This window comes from Vespa velutina, chromosome 18, assembly GCF_912470025.1.
Source record: "Vespa velutina chromosome 18, iVesVel2.1, whole genome shotgun sequence".
In the NCBI taxonomy this organism is placed as follows: domain Eukaryota; kingdom Metazoa; phylum Arthropoda; class Insecta; order Hymenoptera; family Vespidae; genus Vespa; species Vespa velutina.
In genome coordinates, this window is record NC_062205.1 from 1,260,484 (window position 1) to 1,274,609 (window position 14,126).

Below are 14,126 nucleotides of genomic sequence, written 5' to 3' on the forward strand. Positions count from 1 at the left end.
CACATTTCATATACATGTACACGGACACATATACATTGTATATTGTCTCTTACTAGTTATTAACTAATTAAAATATTGATCGAAAAATAAATATAAATGTAGGATAGTCAGGATATTAACTGTTAGATCTAGGATGGTTTTAACATCGTCAACGTTATATATATCCCCCTACTCTCCGTCAATAGACGCAGAGAGAGACGAGAACGGCGCTTAGAGATATACTCTCACACGTCACTCGGGAACGGTATCTCTATGGTCGAAAGAGAACCGACAGTCGTCTCTTGGAAACTCCTACGGTCTGCACGCGACTCCTCCGCGATCATCATCCTCTCTGTGATCCCTTCCCTCGATCGTGTTTTTTTTCTCTTATCTATCGTTCTATCATATTCTATCGGACTGATAGAAGATCTTAGTCACGTGTTGTTATTCAGTTCGTTCAAAGGATCGAAGGATCTCTCTTTCTGTCTCTCTATTTTTTTCTCCATTTTTTTCTCTCTTTCTTTCTTTCTTTCTTTCTTTCTCTCTCTCTCTCTCTCTCTCTCTCTCTCTCTCTCTCTCTCTCTCTCTCTCTCTATCTCTTTCTCTCTCTTACTCAGTTATAACAGTTACTCGAGGTACGTATGTAAATTATCTTATCTTACATTATGCGATAAGATCTTTTCCAAATAATTTTTATATGGTTTCGATTATTGCAAAAATATGATATTATTATTATTATTAATAATAATAATAATAATAATAATAATAATAATAATAATAATAATAATAATAATAATAATAATAATAATAATAATAATAATAATAATAATAATTGCAAATTTTTCTTATTCTTCATATGTATATATAGACATATTAATAAAGTACTACTTACGAAAGAATTAAATTACGATCTAATGTATTGCTCTAACCGATATTCTTATCATTAATGATATTTTATTTTTTCTGTCCTTGACAATAATTATTAACACATTTATAATATAATATATGTATATTATATATATTATAAATTCCATATATTATATTATATATGTTATATATGTACATATAAACATATATATGTATATACTGTATACATTCGTATATTTAAGTACATAGCTTTTTTTGTTTCATATTAATTATTCTCTCTCTCTCTCTCTCTCCCTCTCTTTCTCTCTCCGCCCCCCCCTCTCTCTCTCTCTCTTTCTCTCTCTTTATGTTTCCCTTTCTATCATTTATTAATAAATTTTTTATCGCACATACATATATCACAGTTATTAAATCAGAAAGAAAATACTATTTCTATATAACACATATTTCATAGTTCTTATCATCATTTAAGATAATATGAAGGGAATGAGGAATGGTGTAAAAACGAACGGGACGTTCATCGAAAAAAAAAAGAAAAGAAAATAAAGAAAGAAAAGAAAAGAAGAAGAAAAGAAAAAAGAAAAGAAAAATGGAAAAAAATTAAACGCAACTCAAGACAATCGCGAGAAAACGAAAGAAGCGCGGTTGGATTGTTTACATTTATATGGTAGACGATGCACATGCGTCATACATAAGTAGTGCCAATGCATTTCACATGCACGCGACGACGCCAAATACACTTCGAGACGTTTCTTGTTTTCGTCTCTTTCTCTCTTTCTCTCTTTCTCTTTCTCTTTCTCTCTCTCGCTCTCTCTCTTTCTCGAATTGTATTGTTCAAGGAAAAATATTCGAATAATTTGTACATTCGCATAAATATTTGCATATGTAAATATTTTGTTTTTCTTTTCTTTTTTCTTTTTTTTCCTTTTTTTTTTTTTATTTTTTTTTTATTTTTTTTTTTTTTTTAGAAATAGTATCACGTCTTCTACTTTTTTTTTTCTTTTGTTCTTTTTTTCCTTATTTTCTACTATGGTCTTCCCGATTTGAAAAGATAATAGTTTTATTTTTAATTAGAAAAAGAAAAAATTGTAACGTGAGAGAAAATTCCGTTTTCTTTTTTTCTTTTTTTTTTTTCTTTTTTATTTTTTTTTTCCTTTAGGTGTTTCCATTCGTTTGATCAGTATTTTTTTATTAATTAATTATTAGGTATTTTGTAAAATAAATGATCACTTTACACACACACACACACACACACGCGCGCAGCGCGCTTATGTACACACATATATATATATATATATATATATATATATATATAATATTTTTCTTCAGTATTTATAATAAAATATCGGTACGTATTATAAATGATCACTATGATTAATTAAATGTAAGGATTTATTAGAAATATTAATCGTTCATTTATGAAATATTGACAAATTATTTGATCTACAAACTATCTTAATTAAAATGTTAATTAAAAATATACAAAATACAAAACTTGATTGAAAGTTAACATGTAATGATTTAAATATATTTTGAATTGAATTGGCCGATATCTAATAAAATATTTTTAATAATTTATATTTAATATAAACAATATTAATATCTTTTATAAAAAATATTAAATATTTTATATCCGCATAAATAATAGATAATACTTGAATAATTTTTATTTGAGAAAAACAATCTTATTCGTATTTAATAATCTTATATCTAAATAAATAAAACTCTATAATATTTTTTCTATTCGAAAAATTTTTCTCATCCAAAGACAAAATATATGAAATTATTTATAAAATATTTCACGCATATATCGTATCTGCGTAATATTATGATTGAAATATTAAATAATGCAGTTTTTCTTTTTTTTCTTTTTTTTTTTTTTTTTTATTAACTTTTATATTAATTTTTCTCTTTTTATATTTTTTTAATTAAGATATTAAATGATCAGTATAATACTGATCACTTATTCAATATATATTTTATTATGAATAATGATCATTTAATAGTGCCAATAGAAAATGTTTAAAACTATTGATACTATCGATAAATAGAAAGGAAATACAGTAAGACAAATATAGTAAGAGATAGGGAAGAGAGATATAGAAACAAAAAAAAAAAAAAAAAAAAAAGAGAAAAAAAAGAGAATAAAAAAAAAAAAGAAAAAGAGAGAGAAAGAGAGAGAACAAGAACTAGAGTCAGAAGCAACCATAGAAGGACAACGACCGTTTAAGAACGAAGCGGTGCCATATATACTCGATAAATCTACGGGAACGCAACCCGTGTTTAATTTGTGTCAAATCAACCGGTTTTTATTTCTGCTTTCACGTGAATCGTAGAAATCAACCAGTTAACATTCAAAATCTGATTAAGATAATCCTTTCGGGATTTTCCATTGTAAAATCATCTTATACCGTCGGATCAACGATAGAAATAGTTTCTACATATTCCAGGAACGAATCAATATGCGCGTCGCCTATATTCTTTAGAAAAACCCACCCATTCAACAGTTACAATATATTTTTAGTAATTCCATTCGATATCCAAGTATGTCTCAATCTTTCCTTTTTCTTTTTTTCTCTATTTCTTTTTTTTTTCTCTTTTTCTTTTTTTTTTTTTTTTTTCTTCTTTTTCGTTTCTAACGCACCGAAAAGTTATCGATAGAGTGTGAGTTTAAAGAAGGAAAGAAAAAAAAAAATGAACAGAAAAAAAAAGACGAGAAGAAAAACTAATTCCATGGGAATAAATGTAGAATTTTTTTTTAAATATCTCCATTCAATATATATCTTCATATTGTATATATATATATATATATGTATAACATAACATACAAATTATACAGTGTGAGCGTGAGTGTATATGTGTGTGTATACACACAATTTCTTACGATATTTTATTACAAACAAATTGAAAACTATTGTGATATAGTATATCTCTTAAATAAATATATATATATATATACTTACATACAATTTTTCATGACACTATTACATACAAGTTGAGAACTATTTTGTTATAATATATTTGTTGAATATACACACACACACATATATATATATATATATATATATACATATGTGTATATAATTGTGGCAATAAGATAATTTATTTTCCAAGGTCATTTTTATAAAAAGGTTTCGAGGTAATTACTATTTCTTTAAATGAATCATATGCTTCTTTTTTTCTTTAATGCATTAGTCGATGCAGCTTATAATTCTCTCTCTCTAAAAAAAAAAAAAAAAAAAAAAAAGAAGTATTATTCCATGTAGATGGAAAAATATTTTAATTTTAATATTGCTTTACTAATTGCCATTGCAATCTTATTATTTATTTATTAAACTTCATTACATTTGTACCAAATGATCTATTTAACAATATCGACGTTAAAGTATCTTTTGAAGAAAAATGATTTCTTTCGTTATAAATAGATACATATTTATTTTTTCTTTTTTTTTTTTCTTTTATACAGTATTACGAGATTTATCGGGGTAATAAAAGGATGTATGATTTCATTTAAATGAGAAACAGTGATTATCTCGAATTTTTTTTGAAAAAATTAATAATCAGAAAAAATTATCTTATCGCTACGTGCATCCCCCTGTCACCCTCCCAACTACCCTTCAAACAGTGTTATTACGTAAAAAAGATTTTTTTCCATAAAATTATAAATAACGAAGATATTTAATTGTTACACTCTATATATATATATATATATACACATACATACATAAAAAATATATATCATATGTAATATCAAATATTATCTATATTGCATACACATATATAAAATGTACTATAAAAGTAAATTCAATAACAAACACACAAACACACATGCACACACTCATACACGCACAGACATTTCTTTTAGATAATATTACAATATTAAATAGAATTTTATTAAATTAATGTAATTATTTATTTAATTATTTATTTATTTTTTAATTAATTTATCAGAGACATAATATTCCATAATATTCCATAATAAAAAATTCAAAATGATTCTTCATATTATACGTTACGAATGATCAATAACTACGATTACTAAGACTGAATATTAAAAGAGCATAACATCCTATCTCGGTCCATTGTAAAATGGCTGGTGGTATCGCCTTCGCGAGATTTCGTAATGATTAGCGCACGGCGAATTAACTGTGTAAATCGTACATATGAGTTTATGGTAACACAACGAACGTATCGTTACTGTGAATTACTTACGGTGGAAGTAACGATCTCGCACACATCGATGTATAAGTATATAATATATATATATATATATATATATATATATATATACACATATTTGTGTGTGTATATGTGTGTGACATCATCGTGAAATCAAGCAGCCACCTCCACAATATTCGTTAAGACACGATTTAGAGACATATCTCGTTGATGATATTACCCGTTTGCGTAATCATACCTAAAGGAATGATCACCGAATCAAATGAAGAAGGAGAATAAAGAGAGAGAGAGAGAGAAAAGAATTGAAATCGATCCGTTCAAATATGATCATATTAATGGAATTAGAGTTCAGATCCAGGTTAATTCCATTCAAGCTTTAGATAAGATTAATCTTTCTATTTGCATGATAAGAGCCTTTAAACTTATATTGTATGTATGTACATATATACCTGCTTACGTTAAGAGGATCGGCCAGTTTTTGGGACGCTGTGTTTGATCATCGATCATTTGTGATTAATTAAAGAAAAATGAAAAAAAGATGAAAAAAATAAAATATATATATATATATATATATATATATATATATATATATATATATGTATGTTAGATCGTATTTAAAAAGAATCATTGTTTAAGTTATTAAAAAGATGAAAAATAGAAAATAAATAAAATAAAAGAAAATAAAAAAAATAATAATAATAATTAATAAATAATAATAAAAATTAAAATTAGAAAAAAAAAATATATATATATAAATAATATTAGATTACGTTAAGAAGTATCATTGTCCAAATTGTCGAAAAAGAAAAAAAAAAAAGAAGAAAAGGAAATAACACGTCGATTTGTAATAAAACGACTGACCAATTAATATACTCTAGTTTTCATTATGGCTAATTAAAAAAAAGAAGGATATATAATATATATTTCCATATATTAAATCTTCAATATATGCATACATTAAACGCATCTTTGAATCATTATTCAAATTGTCCAAAAAAAAAAGAAAGAAAAAGGAAATAACACGTCAGTTTTTAATAAAACGAGTGACCAATTAATTAACTCCAGTTATTTATGCGGTTAATTAAAAACAAGAAATACATGTATATATATATATATATACCCATATATTAGATAACGTTTCGAAGAAACGTTGTTCAAAAATCTCGAAAAAAAAATGGGAAATAACACATCGATGTTTAATAAAATGAATGACCGATTAATCAACTTCAATTGTCATTTAATTAAATAAAAGAAAAAAAATATATATATATATACATATATATTAGATATATGTTTTGAAGAATCATTCAAATTGTCGAAAGGAAAAAAAGAAAAAAGGAAATAAAGAGGAAATAAAATGTCGGTTTATATAACTCTAATCAACTTCAGTTATCATTGCGGTTTACTAGAAAAAGATACAAAGGAAAAAAAAAAAAAATATATATATATATATATATATATATATATATATATATATATATACAAAATCATTTCTCGTAGTATCGTTATATAAGTTCTTGAAAGAAAAAAGAAGAGGAAAAAAGAAAAACAAAAGTAAAAAGTAATAATAATAAAAAAAAAAAAAAAAAAAAAATAAACACATCGATTTGTTAATAAAATGAATGACCGATTAATCGACTCCACTTGCCAGGAACTTATTAAGTAATTCGAGTCTATCGAAAATTACCAAGTTGCCAACACCGGTAAATTCTTGTCAATCCGAGGATGTACTGATCTGCATGCGTAATGTTAACCTGGATATATCTGATGACTCGTTAAAATCGTAAAATAAGCTTTCGTATCGTTTCTATCGGTGGACGTTTTTTCCCCCCTCGCCGTTTAATCGTCCTCGATCTAAATTCGCAGAACGAGCCAATGGTGAATCGCTAAATGTATTCGATACGTCACACATACTGTCACTGTCTATCATCCTATCTCATTTGTATTCGTTATTATTGTTACTACTACTTTTACATCTTATACACGTATTTATTAAACTTTAGCTACTGACGACTTTGTTTCTAATTATATATATATATATATTTTTTTTTTATTATTTTATTTTTGACAATTTTACGCTTAACACCATTAACATGTATCATTGTAATATCTTAAAATTATACGTATTTATCTAAACTTTAGATATTATGACATTGTTTCTATTCTTTTATATATATATATATATATATATATATATATATATATATATATATATATTTTTTTTTTTCTTTTTTTTTTTTATTTTATTTTGACAATTTTGTTATTCAGTCGTTCATACACTTAACGCTATTTGCAAAATCATTACAAAATATTTATTTATTAAATTTCAGATATTCCAGTGTTGTTTTTATTCGATTTACTATTATCTCTTATTATATCGTATATTTATATTTATTAGATTGAATTTAAAAATTATTTTTTATTTTGTTTTCAATGATTTTGTTGTTTAATCGATCATCAGCTTAACAGTTTTTTCATTTATCATCGCAATATTTTTAACTTGTACACTTGTTACGTTCTAATGCATATAAATCTCTTTCTCTCTCTCTCTCTCTCTCTCTCTCTCTCTCTCTCTTTCTATTTCTTTCTGTTTTTTTTTTTCTTAAAACAAACGTAATACTTTTGATCGATTATATTACTTTTATATGTATATTTATTAGATTGAATTTAAAAATTATTTTTTATTTTGTTTCCAATGATTTTGTTGTTCAATCGATCATCAGCTTAACAGTATTTACATTTATCAACGCAATATTTTTAACTTGTACACTTATTACGTTCTAATGCACATAAATCTTTCTCTCTCTCTCTCTCTCTCTCTCTCTCTCTCTCTCTTTCTATTTCTTTCTGTTTTTTTTTTTCTAAGAACAAACGTAATACTTTTTATCGATTATATTATTATTCTCAAGCAGCATATTTTACCACAAATTATTACGGTCGATGAACAAAGTAGAAAAGTGAACAACACTTCGGAAATATATTCAATTTTTTTTTCGTGATTAACGGTAAAAGAAACGGTACTACCATTGAATGAAAGCGTGAGATAAAATGAGAGAGGTAGAATGAGGGAAAGAGGGAGGGAGGGAAGGAGGGAGGAAGGAGGAAGAGTTTAGGAGATAAAAACTTTCATACGTAGCCCTTCGTAACGATATAAACTTGAAATAATTTATCGATCATGACTCAAATATTCTGTCAGATTCAGAATCCAGACAAGTCGTAACCAATTCCGCAAAGTATTAGACATAGAAAAAGAAAAGAAAAAAAAAAAAAAAAAGAAGAAAAAAATGCTTTTAATACCTGTTTATGCGTCATTATCGTTGCCTTGATCGTTGTTATGCTTTATCTGGAACAACAGTGCAATATGAGAGAGATTAAATGATGTTTTTTTTTCTCCTTTTAAACAGTGAGAGAGAGAGAGAGAAAGAGAGAGGAAAAATACAATTGTGGAATCATTTACCTCTCGATAGTATAATGATTTTTAATGATTTATCTCTTAGGGCGTATCTAAAAATTTCTATGTTTTCAATTAATTAGATATTTTGATGAATTATATTTAAAAAAAATATATAAATAAATAAATAAATAAATAAATAAATAAATAAATAAATAAAAATTATTAATATCAAACGAGACTTAAGTTTAATAATTAATTTCGATGAAATCATTTTGTACTCTTAAAATATTTCAGGCGTATAATCGTGAAAATTTTTGTTCATATATTTATCTTTTTCTTCTCTTTTTATCGGTTCTACAACAAAGGAATTATTCAAACGGATGGTTAATTTACGATCATTTTGAAATAACAAATATCGAAATATACGATATGTATAAATTTTTGTTCTATAAAATAAAATAAATTTTGACCGTAAAAAAAGAAAACTTATATCGAAATTATTATTATTATTATTATTATTATTATTATTATTATTATTATTATGCTTAATTATTTTAATAATAAATATATTAAATGTACATGAAATAATAATAATAAAAAGTAGTGTACTGAAAAACATATGATTACAAGATTGTGCATAAAAGAAAATAATAGCTTTTGTTTTAATTAAAATGAGATATTTAAGTAAATAAAATATTTGAATTAAATTAAAAAATTAAAATAAAAAATTAAAACTGTTATTCTATATTTCTTTTATTTTTTTTTTTTTTTGTTATTATAAATTAATTCCAAAAATCTTTCGTTCTCAATTATTAACAGACTTAGTAACGTTAATGTTAAGATTGTTTCATTTATTTTTATATATTTTATATATTACATCACATATAAATATACACGTTGATATCTCATTAATTATTAACTACATGTCAAATAATTATTTGATTAATTTTCTTTTGAAGACAAACGATTAAAAATATACCAAGTATTCGATAATAAATATTAAAAATCAATAACCATTAAATTTTATAATATTTTGTATTTTTTAAATATTGTACACATAAAATCGCGAAAGCTTTTTTTTAATATATAATCTTAATTTTTTAATATACATACATACACACATACACACACACACACACATATATATTCAATTTATAATTATTCTCTATATATAATATATAATTATAATATATAATTTTCTATATATAATATATAATATATTTTTATATATAAAAATTTATTTATAAATACATATATATATATATATATATAAAATATATTTAATAATTTATATATTAATAATTTATATAAAATAATTTACGTATTAAATATATTTAAAAATTTATTTATATATGTATATATATATATTTTATTTTTTTATTTTTATGAAATAAACTTGTTATGACGAAAACGATACGTTTATGTTTACAGATGGTGGATATAAAAGGAGCAATTGGCGCTAACGAGCTAACAGATAAACAATCCGGTCTTTACCGTGCTTTACTTGCGGAATTTCTTGGTACGATGCTGTTAAATTTCTTTGGTTGTGGATCGGTCGTAACGAAAAATGTTGTGGCGATAAGCCTTGCATTTGGTTTGACCGTGGCCGCTGCAATACAATCGATAGGTCATGTTTCTGGTGGTCACGTAAATCCTGCAGTTACATTTGGCTTAATGATCATTGGAAAGGTATAAATTTATTATTTTATATTAATAAAATAATATTATTTATTTTTCTCGTATACAAATTTTAATATAATTCTTTCTCTCTTTTCTTTCAATTTTTTTTTCTCTTCCTTTTTTTTTTTTTTTTTGAAAATAAATTAATTAAAACCTTTCACTGTCTGTCTCTATCATCTTCGACGTACGATATTAATATGATAATCATTAATCATCGATTAGTCGTTTACAATTGCCACCAAAAATGTATCTTAACAGTTAAGCGGCATGATTTATCACGTTTATTCAAACGTTATTATCAATTAATGAGGTAAGAGGAACCTAATGATATATCGCGATTGAATAAATTATCACATACATTGCGGCGTAATGGTTAATACATAATAGCTCTCTGATGGATATATAATTACGTTTGTCGGGTAACTATATAAAGACAACAGAATAGGAAAACATATTCTATTATGTTTCTTCAATATATCTACGTATTTATCAGATTTATTTTTATACTTTCCATATATATATATATATACCTCGAATAATTAATATGATTAATCAGGAATGATTTCATGTGATAGAAGAGAGAGCGACAGTGAGACAGAAAGAGATAGCAAGAGCGAGACAGCGAGATAGAGAGAGATAGCGAGAGTGAGACATAACGAGAGAGAGAGAGAGAGAGAGAGAGAGAGAGAGAGAGAAATAAATAAAGAGAAAAATCAGAAAAGAAAATACAACATAATCTTTCAGTCTAGGCTTCATTTTTGCGTTATTTTTCTTTTTTCTAAAAAAATATTTCAAATCCTTGGAAAAAATTATATATATATTTGTGTGTGTGTCTATGTATGTGTATATATATATATATATACTTACAGATGATGTTGATATTAATTTTAAATTCAATTATTAATTTTGGAATTTTTAAATGATATACAATTTAATTTTTAACTATTTACGATTAGAAGGGAGTAAAAACTGTCCTGATCTTTTGCTTAGCTTTTTTTTTTTTTTTTTTTATGTACGGTGGGATTTTGTTGAAAAATTCCAAATTATTATTATCATTATAATTAAAATTCCGTACAACTTCGGTTTTTAGTTTCTCAAAGATTTAAACAAATATGGAATAAATAAATGTGTTATATATCGTTACCTTTTTCTTTTTCTTTTTTTTGTTCTAGGTACCGATCATTCGTGGCTTTCTTTACGTTTTGGCTCAAAGTGCCGGTGCCATTGCCGGCTCGGCAGTACTAAGGGCACTTTCAACCGAAAGTATGGAAGTCAGTCTTGGCGTTGTATCACTTGCCGATGGGGTTACACCAGTTCAAGGTCTTGGAATTGAATTTTTTTTGGCGTTGATACTGGTTATGGTAGTCTGTGGTGCCTGCGACGGTGCAAAACCCGACAGTAAAGGAATAGCACCATTGCTGATTGGACTTTCCGTTACCGTTGGACATCTAGTTGGTGTAAGGGATAATTTTCTTTTTTTCTATCTTTTTTTTTTATTTTTTTCTTTTTTTATTTTTATAGAAACAGTACAATAATAATGTGATAAGTAATGGAACGTCGATCATTAAGTACATGGTATTTGATAATTTCTTCTTTTTTCTTTTTATATATATATATTTTCTTTTCTTTTTTTCTATCTTTGATATAACAAAGATTTAGAATATTTTACAGACTACCTATATTGGATATTAAAAAGTGATATAAGAAATGTTTATTTACAATCTAAAAGACATAATAAAAAGTAATAATCAGTGAAATAAATTCGAATGAAACAAATGAAATATAATAAATAATCTTTATCGTTATTGTTAAAAAAAAAAATAAAAAGAAATATATAGTACATCTAATCAATACATTTGTTTACATCGTCTATATGCAATTATCAGCATTGCGTTTGTAAATATCTAATAAAAATCTAAATTTACACGTTCGAATAGATTCAAATGAATTTGAATGAAAAAATGAAGTCTAACGAATATGCTACGTCATTGTTATTAAAAAAAAAAAAAAAAAAAAAAAAAAAAAAAAAAAAAAACAGTATAACTAATTTCTATATTTCTTATCCCCATTTATATGGAATCATCGTCATTGCGTTTACAAGAATCTAACAAAAATTAAAAAAAAAAAATCAATGAAAAAAAAAAGATAAACCAATTTAAACACTCGAATAGAGCAGAACGAATACGAATGAAAAATTAAATCTAATGATTATTCTATATATATATACGAATATATATATATATATATATCTGAAAAAAATAAATATATTGATTAATCATTATATTTTTTACCCCGTATATATCATCAATATAAAATTAAGTTCGACAAAACATAATGAAATCTAATAAAAAGAAAAATTATATACTTTTGAATAGAATAAAATGAGTGCAAATGAAAACAATAAATAAATAAATAAATAAATAAATAAAAACATGAAATCTAATAAACATTCTATATTATTATTATAAACAAAACAAAACAAAAAATAAAAAAAGAAACGAACAAAAAAATGAGTTAGACCAATAATTATACTCGTTTATTCCATTGAGATATATGTCGACGTATATTACGTAAAAATATTAAACGAAAGAAAAAGAACAAATTATCGAAATATTTTATCATGTCTAACATTTTAGGTTCCAAGAACAGGTGCTGGAATGAATCCAGCACGATCATTGGGAAGTTCCGTTGTTATGAATGCCTTCAATGATCATTGGTTATATTGGGTTGGTCCTATTCTTGGTGGACTCGCTGGTGGTTTAATCTATACGCATGCTGTTGGTCCAGCAAAGAAAGAAGAAATATCTACAAGGCAATACGCGACCGTAGCCATGGAAGAGAAAGAGGTATGATATTTAAGAAATATTTATACAATATTGTAATAAATTACACATCTACATGATAATATAAATATATATATATATATATATATATATATATAACACTTTAAATATATGCAATGTCTTTTTTTAAAAATATATTCGAAGATATTTTCAAACCGAATAACTTTATATCTACATCTTGGAGAAGTAATCCACGAATTTAAAAAAAAAAAAGGAAAAAAAGAAAAGAAAAAAAAAAAGAATTATAACAGATTAATAACAGATAAGGCGATGATGAAGAAAAAAAAAGCAAATAAATAAATAAAGGCTACAATTAATTAAGGATCAAGTTTGAATCGACATTTTAAAATAAATTATAATTTAGATTAAATATTAGATGGATAAATATAATGATCGTAGTTATTCATATATATTGATCAATTAATTACTACAAAAAAATAACAATTAAAAAAAAAAAAAAAAAAGAAATTAAATAAATAAATAATCAACATAAAATATCGATCGAACGAACGATCAAATATTGAAAGATAAATAAGAAGGATAATAGATAATAGATAATAGATAATAATTCAATTAACCGTACGACACTTTCCTTTACTACATTAAAGTCGAGTTAATTAATTCGATTAAAAAAAAAAGTTAAGTTATTCGGTTTAAAAAGTAAATCCTTCGACGATTTGTAAAACTGATAGAATTTTATAGCACTGATGGATATCTAAAAATGCATACACGTTGAATAAGAGAAAATCGATTATTTATCATCGTTCGGTGTTAAATCATTTTCACATAGTTTTTATCATCGTCTCTATCTCGCAGAGGTTCGAGTACATAGACAGCGGAAGAGGAGGACTCTAAAGAGACCAACAAAACGAAAGAGAGAGAGAGAGAGAGAGAGAGAGCGAACAAAAAAAAAAAAAAAAGAAAGGAAAAAAATATTCAAAAAAGAAAACGAAAAAAAAAAAAAAAACTAAAAAAGAAAAGAAACAAACAAAAACAAAAAGAAGATAATCGAGGTCAATGATAAAAATACGGAAAAACTATTGTTTTACAGCTCCAGAATCTTACCGGAAGGAAGAACGTCCATCCCGCTTGAGCGTCACTAATTAATCAACCACATATATACCAATTTACTAAACTCTTCCTTTGAATGTTTCTTTTTCATTTCTTTTTTTCTTTTTTTTTCT

General features: G+C 24.9%; 1 protein-coding gene across 2 annotated transcripts in view; it reads left to right on the forward strand.

Moving 5' to 3' along the window:
- Nucleotides 1–210: 210 nt before the first annotated feature.
- The window catches only part of LOC124955400 (aquaporin AQPAn.G), a 14,645-nt gene continuing 729 nt past the window's right edge, over nucleotides 211–14,126 (forward strand). The window contains exons 1-5 of one of the 2 annotated variants that reach the window (XM_047509760.1): nucleotides 211–614; nucleotides 9,851–10,108; nucleotides 11,272–11,556; nucleotides 12,736–12,945; nucleotides 13,994–14,126. The exon at nucleotides 13,994–14,126 is cut by the window's right edge and continues 729 nt beyond it. In XM_047509760.1, the coding sequence (XP_047365716.1) occupies nucleotides 9,851–10,108; nucleotides 11,272–11,556; nucleotides 12,736–12,945; nucleotides 13,994–14,035 (795 nt within the window). In that variant the 5' untranslated portion in view covers nucleotides 211–614 and the 3' untranslated portion in view covers nucleotides 14,036–14,126. Of the gene's footprint in view, nucleotides 615–9,850; nucleotides 10,109–11,271; nucleotides 11,557–12,735; nucleotides 12,946–13,758; nucleotides 13,880–13,993 lie in introns of those variants that run through there. The other variant, XM_047509761.1, reaches the window with a different exon arrangement.